Source organism: Styela clava, chromosome 2 (genome assembly GCF_964204865.1).
Source record: "Styela clava chromosome 2, kaStyClav1.hap1.2, whole genome shotgun sequence".
NCBI lineage: Eukaryota > Metazoa > Chordata > Ascidiacea > Stolidobranchia > Styelidae > Styela > Styela clava.
Genome location: NC_135251.1, coordinates 27,249,150 through 27,265,047, shown reverse-complemented (window position 1 = coordinate 27,265,047; position 15,898 = coordinate 27,249,150). Strand labels below are relative to the sequence as shown.

At 34.0% G+C, this 15,898-nt stretch overlaps 2 protein-coding genes across 4 annotated transcripts in view; one reads left to right on the top strand and one right to left on the bottom strand.

Moving 5' to 3' along the window:
- The window catches only part of LOC120336474 (glutaryl-CoA dehydrogenase, mitochondrial-like), a 28,413-nt gene extending 27,658 nt beyond the window's left edge, over positions 1-755 (top strand). For both annotated transcript variants that reach the window (XM_039404160.2, XM_039404161.2), the window contains exon 9: positions 324-755. In XM_039404160.2, coding sequence (XP_039260094.1) covers positions 324-391 — 68 coding nt within the window. In that variant the 3' untranslated portion in view covers positions 392-755. The remainder of the gene's footprint in view (positions 1-323) is intronic.
- Positions 756-1,428: 673 nt separating this feature from the next.
- On the bottom strand, positions 1,429-14,471 carry LOC120335713 (uncharacterized). Of its 2 annotated transcripts, XM_039403300.2 has the most exons (17): positions 14,155-14,471; positions 13,096-13,286; positions 12,241-12,392; positions 11,215-11,306; positions 10,502-10,619; positions 10,022-10,120; positions 9,227-9,314; positions 8,440-8,581; positions 7,978-8,087; positions 6,657-6,852; positions 6,301-6,493; positions 5,276-5,420; positions 4,729-4,920; positions 3,851-3,979; positions 2,932-3,033; positions 2,385-2,520; positions 1,429-1,924 (listed from the first exon to the last, which is right to left on the bottom strand). In XM_039403300.2, exons 1-17 carry the CDS (start codon positions 14,352-14,354, stop codon positions 1,807-1,809), a joined length of 2,403 nt encoding a protein of 800 aa, XP_039259234.2. In that variant the 5' UTR covers positions 14,355-14,471; the 3' UTR covers positions 1,429-1,806. The 2 variants fall into 2 exon arrangements, with proteins under 2 accessions (XP_039259234.2, XP_039259236.2); XM_039403302.2 differs by lacking the exon at positions 4,729-4,920.
- Between the last annotated feature and the right edge of the window lie 1,427 nt (positions 14,472-15,898).

Sequence of the window (15,898 nt, the reverse complement as noted above, 5' to 3'; positions counted from 1 at the left end):
TTACTAAAACTTTTGGGTACAATTATACACAAACAGAGTTCAAATGTTAAATAAATTTTCTTCATTTTCGTAGTAATTAGGAAATTTGTAGGTTCTGTTTTTTTTTGGTCACCCTTTATTGATATATACCACATCTCACAGAACTGATCATCATTAGGGAATTTTAGTTTCCATCACTGGTATTGCATCTCATGTAAGGTAGTGATTAACAAACCCACAAACATCAACAAATTGTCATATCTTTTCTAGCTTAGTTTTGATTTCTTTAATGTTTGCTTGGTATTGCAACGATGTCTAAGCCTGTTTCATGAAACATTTTGCAGGAACTCATGATATTCATGCATTGATTCTTGGAAGAGCAATCACTGGTGTCCAGGCATTCACACATTAGCAGAGGTAGAAAGTGGAACGATGAGAAGATGGTGGGACATAAAGATCTGTAAAAATACAGAACTCCAGGAGATGGATCATTCCTGGAGCACATTGCACTGGTTTCGGCCACGTAGTTGAATACCTAATAGTTTTATAATATTATCTAATAAATGGGTGAGAAAAATGCTTTTCCACAATGTACTTATTCACTTTTGTAGTTTGATGACGAATTTCAAAAATTCAGTCCTTGTTACATTAGACATGATAAGAATTTATACAGCTGTGCTCGCATAATATGTTGATTGTATAGGTAGATATATTATTTGATCGTGGTGCATAGTTTTTGTGCAATAGCTTTTGGAATAAATTATAATCTATCACTGTGATTGTGAATATATTGAGGATGGAGACCAGGAAATCTGGCAATGCAACTTGTTAGGCGAATAGTATGATGACGCATGGTTTTTCTTGTGTCTGAATATGTGGTTAAATTGTTGGTTGTGCCACGATTCTGATATGATCCAATATGAGATGATTGGGCATGGTTGATTTAGATCTGATCTGATTCTATATCTTTAAGGGAAATGAATTAAGCTATCCCCTGGTATAGGTGTATTTCTTTTAGCTCTTAAATGCAAATTTGCATTTCATGCAAAGAGATGGGATACAGGTCGACTAGCACAAACATACACAACTGTCCTACTCTTGCTGCTTGTTTCTTTGCAGTTTGATTTGTGAAACTGAATGAATCGGAAGGTATAGATAAGGGTTTATACACGCACAACTTTTTGAATACACGCACAACTTTTTGAATAGTGAAATGCCTACTTCACACGTTTTCAACTACATAATGAGCAAAAAATACAACATCTGACAGTGTACCCGATATATTCGGAGAAACTAATGTGGATTAGTCTGCTAATGTCAAAAATGACCACAAACATACAGAATCTTCATAACACAAAATAAGAGTTTGTTTAACATAAAATACATGTATTTCACAAGTGATGCAAAACGATTGCTACAGTGGGTAAAAACCGTGTTTTAAATAAAGTGTAATATGAAAGTACAAAGTCAAGCTAAAATATAAAAAATTCATCTATGGGTACCAAGTATTCATGTAAAACAATCCTGTCTTTTGAGCTTTCAATATTATATAAAGCATGTCTTTTATTCAGTCTCTTTTAGACTAAAGCTCATTGATCATTTTATTATTTTTACAATGTATCATTTCTTGCAGCAAGTTTTGATATGAAAATATCTATAATCGATTCTGTCAAAATACTGATGACTGAATATAGGATATGAGCAATTCAAAAATGCAAATGAGAGGGTGCACTGTTATGTTTTACTGGCAACAGTCTTGACAATGTATTGTATACAAGCGGAAAACTCGCAAATTATTTTTCATATTGAAAGATATTCAATTTGACATCAAAGTTCTTCTTCGCTATATTCCTCACTGACATCACCCATAATCATCTGCTCTATGTTTTGAAAATCATGTAGAAATTGCTGGTTATTGGGACTTCCTGATGTCATCTCAGAAAGACTGTAAATAGATGTATAAGTTATATACCGGTACTCATTTTTGTTTTTATACAACGCTAATTATTGCCTTGACTATTTAATGATATCTAGTGGTGCTACGGTTTTTGGAAATCCAGAATTGAATTTTTCTGCTTTGGCATTGGCTATCCAATTTATCTCACCCTAGGTGAGGTGGTGGACATGGTATACAAACCAGAAATGCCAACACACAACTAATTATAACGCTGCATTATAATGAAAGTTGGTTCAGTAGTTACTGTGTGAGAAGTAAACGTAAGGATCTAAATGGGCCAGGTACACCCAACATGGTAATGTAATTGGTGAATCTGTTATTAAAAATTGATCCCGAACAGTTCTGCCCATCCCCCACCACCAAGATTACTAAGTTTGAAAAGAACTAACCACAAATCATTTAAATTTGACAATAGGACTAATTTATTTTGCTGAAAACAATTCCTCACCAATTTCTATCAACATCTGGTGTCGAAAGTCCAGATCCTACTCCGGGATCATCAATTATATTAAGATTAACTTCATCATCTTCTTCTGACCATTCATCAATCAGTCTTGATATTCTTCCATCACTTGTGATATTCCCTGCAACATAAAATGTATCCATTACATTGTTTACACTGAGCTGAAATTTTATAATCTACCGCCAGTAACCACAATCATTTTCTTTAAAAATATATAAATTCTGTATCACCTGGTCATACACCTTATGATATAACTATGTCAGTCATTTATTTAGCTCATCGTCAACTTACCACTCGTGGGAAGATTTACTTATTTAAATGTGAAGATAATTTTTATAACATGGCAATTCTTTATTCATGCTGTTTTCTATTGTCAAATATGATCTACCAAGCTGAAGTACAGATCAATTCACTAAATGAACACTTGTTTGATAAATAAAATAGAGCACTCGAATCATATTAATGCACTCAAATCACAATGTGCCCAAGTTCAAAGCAGTTAGATACCGAAAAAATCTGCGATGTCACAAACCTGTTCTTGATGCAAGTTCCCATTCTAGATCGTCCAAAGCTTTATCATCGTCTTCCCTTGTATTGTGTTCATTGTCAGATTCAGAATCATATTCATTTGATTCTAAAAACAATGAAATTTTTACTATGCATGGATCCTTGCATTATAGGCAAACAAATCCACTTGCCCCAAAGGCATTGAGGAAGGATTGTGGGTTGGTCTCGTGTAACCACTACTGATAGTAAAATGAAATATATGCTGTGAATTATGAGTAGTTTGATGTTATCTGGTAACTATATTTCTAGTAGATATCAATCGTACATAACAAGTACCAATTTTTATTTAAAAAGGTCCATAACTTTCAAGCGGGTCCTCAAAAGGGCGCATAGCATGAAAAAGTTGGGAACCACTCTATAATCGCATATTGCTGTACATAATATTTGAATACTATGATAATCATCACCATCAGGAATGATATCTAAATAGTTCGATAATATAAAAAGGAAACATTCATCCTGAGAACTAGTAGAAGAAATAATAATTCGTCAGCAGTTGGGAAAACCACCTTGTAGCCTAGTAGTGATACTTTCAGCATCTAGTAATGTAATGGCAACCATGTTTCCACAGTTTAGCAGCATGAGTGAACATTCCAAATAAATGCTTCAAATCAGGTTTTCAGAAATTGGTCTTCAACCCCAGAAGGCCACAAAGCAGCATTTGACCATTATGCATATTCTTCTACTTTAATTTGTTTCCCCTTTTTTCTTAATAACTTGGCACATAGAATAACTGATGGAAACATGTTGAAAACAGAGCTAGATATATTTATAGAAGAGCAGACGAACACAAGTGTTGAGAGACTTTTACAACGAGCCAAAGATCATAAAGTTTGAAATCTTTTTGCTCTAGATCGTTCTTATCCAGGTATCTAGAAGCTTACCTTTCCATTCATTTGAGTTTAAGATTTTGTCGTTCTGTGATGAATCAATATATGTTACAACTGCCTCATCATTAGTGCTTGGTAAATCAGGACTGACTAAACTCGCAGTTGGTTTCCACATGGTGGATACTGAAAAAAATATGGTATATATTTTGTTAAGCAATTACATTATGGAAAAAATTAGTGAATATAGATATTTTTAACATCTAATCCATTGATATTTACTTATCGCAATTAGTGAGTTAAAATCAAATATTCAATAGGGGCAAGTGGCACATCGGAAGCACACAAGATTGGTAACCATGTAACAAACAAGCCTGAAGCAAAGCGAGTCTAAGCACCATATCAGCCCTGGAATGCTTGATAATAATCATTCAGGTTCCTAATCTGTTCCCCCCCCGGCATTTAATATTAAGTAACTTGTTATATATTTAATGCTTGGTAGTGAAATAAAGTTTCTAATTTTCAAATAAATATTTTTTGACATGAAGTAATTAAAATGTTTTAAAACAGTTGTTGTTGATGATGCTCATATCAAATTTTTAGTCAATTGGTGTGAAAGTACGTCTAAGAAGACTTTTTTTTTCAGATTATCTCTGGGCTCCCCAGAACCACTGTTCAACCAAAATCTTGCTATTCTTGAAAACTTGTACTACCATGTGGATTTAAGAGCGATGGCGGTATACCATACTATACCAGTAACAACTTTATGATCATATTCTCGAGTATTGCTCTTGTTCTAGATAAGGAATTACTATAATTTCGAACGGCCAGAATTTTTCTAGTACTGCATTGCCTGTTCAATTTTGGCATTGGATTTGAACCAGAGATTTTACGTTTATAAACTGAAAGTAATCTATGGACACACGTTATTATACCTGAGGCCATTACAGAATGAACATCTCTTTCCAAAGGTTTTTCGATGACTTCATTATAAGATCTCTCAGAAAGATCGTTTTGATTAGAAGAGAAAAATTCATTCAATCCTTTATGATAAATTGCATCAGGATTTATTGGTATTTTACCAATTTCATGAACAAGAAGTAGTGGATTTCTCGATATCCTATCGTCTGAAAAGTATTGATGTAATACATGATTTAGCTTGCACGATGGTCTGGCGGTTTAAGCGTTAATTGTGAGAACATCGTAGGTTTTAATCCCATGCTCACCACCTAATCCGTGGCGAAATATTCTGGGTAAGCAATGCCGTACTAGGAAGATTCCAGTCCTTCCATAAATAGGAAGTACGGTAGCTCTTTACATATTATTAGATATCAGTGGCTGCTTGAAAGACGTACAAAAACGTTGATTAATAAAAAAAATTCATTGTTTTTATTTTCATGAAAATATTCTTCAAATAACAGAATTATATAGAACTTCAAGAAGTCTTAAAAAAATAAATTTAAGGTAAAAATTAATATTTACTTTCTTTTTTAGTTGACAATCGACCTCCAATAGACGTTTTCGATCGTCTTTTTTGTTGCTTGAGACTTTTTGTTAAATCATCTTGCATCAGAAGATTGTTGTTGATAAAACTGGCAGATTTGATTCGATGATTTTTTCCTTCATTCTAAAAGAATTAAATAATACAGGATATTCGTAAAATTCTGTCACAATTTCAATTCTGATATGATGTCAATTCTTGACATATCTCAACCAGGTTTGTTTTATTTTATTAAGGGATTATTCAAGTTTTTTTTATTCATCTGATTAAACTATACTTGGTACCGACAAATTTCAAGACTTCATGAAAACCCTGCATTGAAACTTCATACATTCTATATTATTTGAAAGATGCCCAAAGAAATTATATTAAATTTTTTTCTAATTGGTTCCCAACTTTTTTGGCCGCGGACCATTGCCTAGCCAAAATGAAATGCAGTAGACTTCTGAAATTGAAATAAAAAGCGATTTTTTTATTGGAGTAACTATAAAAACACCATTTATCGCTTAGATTTGCACCTTTGCTTGTGCAATTTTTCAAGTACGCAAGTTAAGCCTTACAGTGTGATATCGTTATCTCCTTCCCTGGATGATTAGTTTGATTTACTTTATGTCTAATAAAAAATACCAAGTGGAAGTGTGTGCAACTAAAACGGTACAGTCAAATTGTAATGTGAATGCATTGAGTTGTAATAAATAATATTGCTATTCTGTCGCTAATATGTCTGAAGATTCACCAAAACCCTTTACGGACTCAATTGCATCTGTGTCCTTCGGTGGAGAAACACTGTTCTAGAGCGAACATAAATAACTTTCGTGTAAATTGTTCTGTAATCGATCACTGAATCTTTTGGTTTCAATCATACACAAACTGATGCTCGAGTTATAAACAATTTTTTTTCAATGTCGCAGAAGTAATTGAGAAATTTTTGGGTTTTGTTTATTTGGGTCATCTTATATATGGCCCACTGATGTAAGACGTGACCACTCTGTAAACATTTATTTACCTTCATTCTTGTTGGTTTTGATTTAAAATTTTGCACAGAGTGTGTGTGGTCTATTAACTCAGATTTTTCATCTATTTCAATGTCATCGATGATTGGGCCGTCCGTATGATGATCAATATGAACAACGCTGCTAATAGCTGATTCTGTGACTGAATTCTGTTCGGAATATTGTACTTCTTCTATCACAACAGTACTGCAAAAAAATATATATGTGAAACATTACTGAATTAGAAATAAAGTGGGCACTTTGGCCTAGTTGTTAAAGCGCTGTACTTGATTATATTAGCAATTGTAGAAGCTTCAAATCCCACTTACAAATAACCTATATAATGCACAAACATAAATAGGTAGCATACCTTGTACTTCTACTTGTATCTGGGGCAGGTGATGGGGGAGGACTCTCTTCAATGATACAATAGTCTGTGCTTTCAGTATTTTCAACAATGTCTTCAGATACCTCATCAATTCTTATCTCATCAGCAAGATATCGATTTTCATTTTTATCAGGACTGAAAAGTTCTCTGATCCTTCGTCTTTCTTCTTGTTCATCAACTAAGATCAAGCAAACAAATTAATCAGTAAGCGTGATAGTCTAAAGTAGAAATTCTATATCCAAATAGTCGCTGTAGTTTTGTTGCAGTCTTTAATGGAATGATTAGGGATCGAGTGAGAGTAAAGCCGATAAGTCAAGCCATCACAAATTACCTTAATGGGGTGAAGCGTCAGTACAGATAGTTTAGAACTTAGTCGTTCCCAACATTTTTCGCTAAATTCCTAGTTTCGCCAATTTTAATGGAATCTTAGTTAGTATTGAGCGTGGGAAGCTCTCATGCTTTAGGAAAATTGATGTAGTTTATGTGTGCAATGTGCATACATTACCATTATACTACTACAAATAATAATAAAAAAGAAAGAACATTAGTAGATGTTATTCAGCAAATAATAGGCAAAATTCCTCCCCCGAGAATGACAAAAATCCCTCCCTTGATTGGGAAACATTGCTTTGGGTTTTCATCTTTGAAGTTTATGCAATATTTGTAAATGTAATTTGTCACACAAGTATATGTTATAAATGTTATTCAAAGTCAGTCACTTGTGACAGCTAACCTCTATGGTAATTGCTGTTTTATTGACAAAAACTCAAAATCAATTTTAACATAAAAGTAATTTTAAATTTTGTTCACACTGAAGTCATAATATCCTCAACTATTACATACATATCTGTATTTCAAAATATTTATTCATTCTCAAATCAAAACAACTTACTATTTGAACAACATTAAATGCCGAATTTCAGTCTCTTATTTAGAGGTCCAATTTTATCTAACACAGCATTTATACGCCTTTGCTAATCAAGGTTTTGCAGTGGCCGTAAGGTCAGAGGCTACTACAGTTTAAAAGGACTGGAATATTTCTGATGCAATTTATTACACTGTGGGTGTGGGATTTTAACTCAAGATTTTAACCTGTGATGCCATCGTAGTTAAACCTAACGCTGTAACCACACGGCCACCATGCCCACTGCATTGGTTAGCCAGTACAATTCGTTTAACGCAGTTGTTGGTAAAAATGATAGATGACAACCTACCACATGGAACAGCGTGTAATAATGGAAGCCTGTAACGCACCTTCACCCTTTTATAAAATTAAAAAAATATATATTCAAAAATGATAAACCTGTAAGAACGTGCTCATTATCATCTGCATCATTGTAATTGTATGGATCAAGATATCCGTTCACTGTTTCAGAAAGAGATTTTACTGGCATAGGTGGTACTTCAGATTTCCTGATCAAAAAATATTAAAAGTATTAATATTCAATTAAGATATGCTCTTCTATATATAAAAGGTAACAAAATCCATCAAAATTATCTTATATCATTATTAAAACCATATAATATGAAGTGGCAATGATTGTTCTGATTGTATAGAAAGGATAAATGAATACTCCCAAATAAATTTAGGCTTCAACTTGATGTTTCAGTATATGATATTTCATAATTTAACAGTATATCATTTCACTCAACAATAAAGAAATGTAATGAACAATAGTTTTTTCTTTTTTTAAATTTGCAAAATCAAATTTTTCAAAAACAGCAATTTTCGTGATCTGGGTAGAAATTAAAAAATCACTTTCACCTGTGCTTATCAAGTAGAATATGTTCCATGTATGATAATGTTGACGTTTCAGAGAATTTCACTTCATAACTTGGTGGATTACATTGCGCAACATGCACTGACATTTCTGGAATCTTTTTTTCATTAGAGCTTTCATCAGAGCCTATTTGAAAGCATAAAATACACTTTAATAAACCCTGGGTTGAGCCCAATTGAGTCGATGCTCATCAAATCTCAAATAAGGTGCAATAAATTGAATAAGTTATACTCAATGTATGTATGTTTATTCATCTTGTAAGGGTAAGAAATATGAACAAGCTGACAATTAATGATGGATACGTGAAGACCATACTGGCCTACAACACAAATGTGCGGCATACACTCCTTTTAACAAATATAAAATAAAGCTAAATGCATGGATAATTATGATTAAAGTGGGTGAAGTATACAAAACTGTTCGTGTAAGGGAGTTTATAAGACATGACAACATAATTTAAAAAACAAAAAAGTAACTAAGCCAGCCAAAGAATAATTGCAAGGAACTAAGTAACAAGTATACCAGAGTTGTTCTCCTAATGGAAAATATTAAATTGAGAAAAATATATCAGATTACCAGGTGTGTTTGGATATCACTAACTCAAACAGGAACTAAAAGTACATTTTTCCATAATGGAAAATTAAGTTTCAAATAAAATCCAGTATCAAATGGAAGAATTCTCAAGAACTTTGTCAAATTTAAAGCAATAAGCAATTTTACTCCTTAATAAAAAAATTACCGGTACATATTTTCTTCTAGGTCTGTACCTACTTGAAACAATATTTTCTTTTTTACTCTGCCTCCAGTCATTAACAGCTAGCTGAAAAGAAGCTGCACTTTCTTCCTCATTGAACGCTCCCTACAATGATAACATAAAACAATGATGAAAACTTTCATGATACTATCATCAAAATACATGTTATTTAACATGAGAATTACCAGTAACTTATCTAGTTATATCTAGATGAAATTTTTATTCAGGATGGGATGAGAATATAATCAAATTTTTCGTATGATGAACCAAAGCCTCATCCCAGTTATCAGAGCAGCAGTCAGGATAGTAATTTCATATCTAACCATTTAACCTGTAGGACAGGAAAGATGATAAGATATCATATGGAAAATCACAGCGTTCGGCTACCAGTCCATACCAGGTATGGGAACTGTTAACCAGTTATTTGTGGAAGCTGTAACTGATCAGTGATTACGTAAACCACCCTATGATGGCGAGAGCTTCAGCAATCCTCTTGCACATAATTACCCCCAATATGATTCAAATCTGCGAACTTTGAAGAGTAACTAGAGGTGCGTTGGCAAGTGTATCACAAACACTTAGCATGATATATATGCCTTCTGCCAAAGAAGAGCCGGTCAGATAAGCATTCCAGAAGAATCAATTTCAAAAGATAAAGGAGGTTGTAAATAACTTGTAACACATACAACCACTTCAGTATTCCCCAGCCATTAGTTACACTTTTTGCTTTGGGCGAAGACTCAGGAAATAAACTTTGAACAGTAACCTAATGAATCATGTTATGATATTTAGCAAATAAGGTTTAGATTAACCTGGAGCAAAGCACCACCAGATGTTTTGTCATCTTCATCCCGAGGTGTATTTTCGACTGTGTTGGACAAATTTCGAAGCGGTGGCTCTGGTCTCACAGACTTTTATAAAAAAATAAAACAAAAATAGAGATAATGTTGCATTAGCTTGATACTAAAAATGTCAGTTAAAGTTCATGAAATTTCAGTTGAAATTTATTTTCGATGTCAACATTTTTAGGTGTCCCTGCCTGAAAACCTTTTGAGGTTTCTTGCGACTCCAGCCACAATTTGAATTAGTTACCTTCTTTTATATGTAATGTTTTTTGTTTGATACGTTTATATTGCACTGACAAATAAAATGATGATTGATATTTTTTTTTCAAAACGAGATTTAAAAAATGAGCAAAATATTTAACGATGCAGTTGCCGTACAGTAACACTAACTAATAAAATATCAGTATGAATAGTATTTATTTATAACAATCAAATGGATACACTTACTGTTGGCATTTCTGGTAAAACTCTTCCAGCGTAAGGAAAGTACAACTCATCTCCCCATCCTGTTTTTGGTCTTCTTATCACACCATCCACTGCCATCAACAATCTTTTTCTACCCCATCTAACAAAGTAAACAGCAAATGTTTAACACAAAATAAACCTGTGTTTCCTGTTTGTTACTCATCATGCAAATCTCTCATAAATCTGAACAGATAATTTGTTGCACAAATGAATATTTAAACACTTTACGTCAGCTACTATTGAATAATAAAGAATTGTTAAAAAATATTCCATTATAAGAATTATTGCATACCCAATTTTTCAATTTCCATATGTTCAATGAAAATGACAATGATCGATTCTAATGAAATAGGATTGGATTTTCATATTTATCAAGGACGAGAGGAAAACCCAACCGATGTCCTTATCATATGGTGAATCACGGCCTCTAGCCGAATGGATAATGAATTCATGTTGTTTATGGAAATAGTTTACCAGTTATTTGTTTCGGATACATAGACTTGATGATGGAGGAAGTGGTTACGTGAACCAACCTACGATGGTGAAGAGTCAAGCAATCCTCTCACACATAATTATCTCCCAGGGGATTCAAACTTGCAAATCTACCCAGGGTAATAATAATTATGGCAAGAGTACTACTAATGCTTAGCATGATGTGCCTACAGCTGAGTCTAGTCTATTCAATCATTACTTACTTCAAAAAATAAATTCCAATAGCAGTTGGATCAAGAGCATGAACACTCGACAAAGGCAAATTTCCATCTAAATTACTTTGCATTTCCATGTTCTGTTCATAACAAATAATAGAAACAATATTGATGAAACAATTGATTAAATCACTAGTTATACCAAACTGTAATAATAACTAGTTCGCAATTCAAAATATGGTGGTATGTTAAGACAAGTGTGAATACAGCGGGGCACAGGGGAAAATTTTTAATTTATAATGCTTGTTCATGTTTTTAGCTCTGAACAAGGACAGAAACAAGCAGCTAGTGAGAATGATATAAAGGGGCTAATACTACTTAGAAGAACTGGGATCTTTCTGGTGCGGAATTGCCTACCCAATTAATTACACCATGGGTGAGGTGGGGAGTATAGAATTTGAGCCCCAGTAACTTGTGAGACCATCACAATTAAGTCTAACCCTTGAACCTGCTAGGTGATATGATTTGAACAATCTTATGTATTTATTGGAAATTGTAAGGTTTCCAGAAAGTTGACCATTTTCGTGAATGTCCATATAGATTTAGCATTACCAAACAAACTCTTTATTTTTCTAGCAATAGATAATATACGGTAGTATAAAGGTATAACTCAATATCTAATAACCATCACAGCGGGGTTACTTAATTGATCTCACTCTGAAAAACAAATGACCCTAAACATTACAGAGATGATAACTCATCATTCAGATATCAAAATTTTGTCTTTGTTTATCATGAGTAGAAAGGTGAAAATTTGAATGTTCCGGTTTTCGGGGAATGTTCGATTTTCATAGAAAAAACATCACAATTATGTGGAATTGACCACCTCATAGTTGTTTTCCTGAACTACATCAAATTGTGCGTCAATCGTAATTTACTTACGCATAATTCTACACTGTAAATTATTATAGTCTCAGTAGCTTTCGGAACAATTTGTGAGTGAGTGCAAGTTACCTCGATTTGAAAAAATTTCTTCAAATAAAGAAGTAACTTCATAAATATACAAATAGTTACATCATCACTATTCTTATCAACAGCAATACGAATCCAATCCTCTCTTCTCTCCGTTTCAAAATCTCCACTAATCATCTGAACATCATTAGGCAGTTTGTTTGATTTTAATTTTTCAATTAATTCTTTATTTCTTGAATCCCTTTTGGGTAAGTCTGAATAAAAATTTACAATATAAATTGAATAAATAATGTGTAAATTCGATGTCAATTCAAAGGAAATGTATTAGCAATAAAAATGTTGTCACTCAATAAGAATGCTGCACAACTTCGGCGGATAACATGATATCAGTATATGGTAGTACGGTCCCTTGCATTTAAAGCTTTAGTTGGCATCGAAGATTTGCCTCCAGACTTGCACCAGTACAGGCCAGATATCGTATTGTTTGACAAGTGCAAGTTAAAATTCATAAAATAGGTAACTGACAAGCTTGGCGATTAATGCATTGTGCTAAGCATTAGACTTTTCATCTCATCTTAGACTACTCTGTGTGGTTTTACAGGTTCGAATTACTGTATGTAGGGGATAATTATGTACAAGAGGATTGCTGGACTTTTTGCCACCATAGGGTAGTTCATGTAACTGCTGGTTGGATACAGCTTCCTTCACCATCAAGTTCATACATATGGAACAAATAACCGGAACACTAATCCATTACCCGACATGGTCAGATGACAGGACAATAGGTCGGGGTATGGCATATAATTCAGCAATCTCATCAACTTTCCTCTCCGACAGGATAAATTCTATCTTATATTTGAAACATGGTTACAGCTAATGGATAAGCCAGCATTCTTCGAGTAACACAAGCTATCATCAACCGCATTTGTTAATTTTAGGCTATATCAGGATCATCACCTAGTGGTTCGTCTTTCAAAACTTTGACTCTTGGTTTAGACTTCGGAGCTGATTTTGATCCATTCGAATGTTTATTTTTTCGTTGTAGACTTCCATTTACTGTTGTAGCAGAAACACTCCTACCAAGTATGTTTCTTGCATATGATTCCAATTTACCACTTTCACCTGATTTCCATATGTATCCTTGTTTTCTGTGGATAAAAATTGTCAAGATTGCTATGAAATAGTATGTTAGTAATTTGTAAAAAAATTTCTGATTATCTCAGAATGATCACAATAAAATTGCAGAATCAATTTTTAATTTAGGTCGACTCTACACTCTCAAAGTAAGTATAATTTTTTTGCAATAGTACAGTATAGGAAGAATTTTTCTGGGGTCAGGATAGGATAGGATTTACATATTTATCCCGGGGGAGAGGAAAGCTGATAAGACGGCTTATCCATATGGCGAACCACGGCCTCTCGTCCGGTAACCATTCCAAGTCGGGTATGGGATTAGTTTTACTGTGTTGTTTGTTTTCGGAAGCATGGACTTGGTGGTGGAGGAAGCCGTAACCGACCAGCGGTTACGTGAACCACCCAACGACGGCGAGGAGTCCAGCAATCCTCTCGCACATAACCATCCCTGCATGGGATTCGAACCTGCGAACCCACGCAGAGTAATTAGAGGTGCGGTGGCGAGCGTATTCCTAACGCTTAGCCCGTTGAGCCACACCGTCGGAGGTCGGAGAAACGTTATATAGACCAGTCCAGTCATTACAGATTGCCCTCGCCTGCTATTTTCCACGAATCGATATGGGCATGTTACCGTCCGTCTTGCGAATTTGGTCACGAAGAATGTAGTGCCACATTATAAAATACTCTTGTGCCATTGTTCCCCACGCCAAAACAGGGATTTTTTGGTGGTACGCGGCCAGAGTAAAAACAGTAAAGTGGTACGCGGTCAGTAAAAGGTTGAGAACCACTGCTATGGACAAACAATATTATTCCTCAGATTTTATACATTTAAAGTTAGTTGCTAATTAATAAAATTCATCCATATGATAATTCTTAATTTACCCTCGATCTTCTTTCTCTTTACTCATTGCCTGTTTTATCTGGTTTAATTTCCATTCCATTTGCTTGTTGTCAAAATCTAATTGCTGAATTTCTCTCTTTTTGGCAGAAGTTGTCTGATCATTGTTTCTTTGCAACTTTTTTGATACGGCTTCTTTTCCCGGAGGCAGAACAGTGAACTCAGGAGCAAAGTGATGACTCATTTTAAATTTGGTGCTTACTTTTAAATATACGGGTATAAAAATATTCAAAATTCTGCTCAAGCACAAGTAATATTTATATAATTGTCACCCTTGATTCTAAAGAAGCCTGAAGGGACTTCCCCGGAAAGTTGCTAAGCAACAACGCTAACAATACCATGGTTAACTGAGACAATACCGTTCTTTGGTCACGCCCTGCTGATTAATCTGTTGATTGCGATTTATGACGTGCGAATGCGTGCAAAATTTAAAAAAAAATCAGGTTTTATGGAAAAAAATTACTGTATATTGATTAATCCTGATTTTACTTTGAAAGAATACTTACATTTGAAGTTAGTATAAATAATGTTAGTGATAATGATTAATAATGTTTGACAAACGTTTATTCAGTGTACAGTATATTTTCACGTTGAATGAATTTTGAAATTTTCAGTTGAATGGTACTTTTAAACCAGAGACAATACATATGCTATGTAAAATCTATGTTTAAACAAACTATAACTCGGATAACGATCTTCGTCACAACTCTTTTTAGTTCCTTTTATTGAGCCCGCAATTTCACGATTCCTGCAGAGTGAAAATAATTATTTTGTAAAACGTCAACATGTTTTGATAATGACAGGGGGAAATTCTTGCTGGTTTGTATCATTAAAAGCTTTAACTAATGGTAAAAAAACGATATAAATTCTGTTCAACACTAACTTTTCACTGGTAGTTTGTAATGACGAATGATGTCAGGTTTACAAGCATTGCAAGTATAAAGCAAGCTCGTTCAAATATTACTTGTGGAAGGGCACACTTGGTTGGGTTCGTGAGTCACATCTGAAAGGCCTTCATAACATTATAAAGTTACACAAAAGTAGACAATATTGTAAGACTAGAATGGTATGCACCTATAAACTGTTTTCTGTTAGTTGTAGTTAACAGCAATATTTGTGATAATAAGAGAAACATTCGTTGCAAATTGTCAATATACGGCCGGTCGCTTTGGGTACTCATGAAGAATTAAATGTATTTTGAAAAATTCGGTCGTTGGATGTTTCCCCGAGCATCGATTTCCTTACGTATGTCCGTAACAATAACCAGTCAACAATGACGTAACTATTGCAAGTTTACAGCCGCTCAGCCCCTCCCATCTCATTATGTCTTCCGAAGACCTTTTTCAGTTTAGTGGCAATAATCAAAAACGGAGCCCGCAAACCTAGCGATAGACTAGCCTAAAATTAGCTATCAGTACCTGTAAGCTGCATGTGGATTAATGTTTTTTTTTTTTTATAAAAATGATAGTTTTACACATTTAAGCCAGTTTGTAAGCGCCAACTCTCGAAAAACTCTCAAAATAAGCATTAAAAATTTTGCAATGGCAAAGTGAAGGAGAATTTTTCAGGGGTCAAGGATCGGGGAAACGTCCATTGATTCATAAAGTATTTATAAAAATTGAATCTTTATTGAAAAAGTCATTGAAATGACTGGGTTTCGTTGTTAGCTCATGTTCATAAAATTTTGGCAGGTTACATATTTGAATGACACATATTCATACTATACTA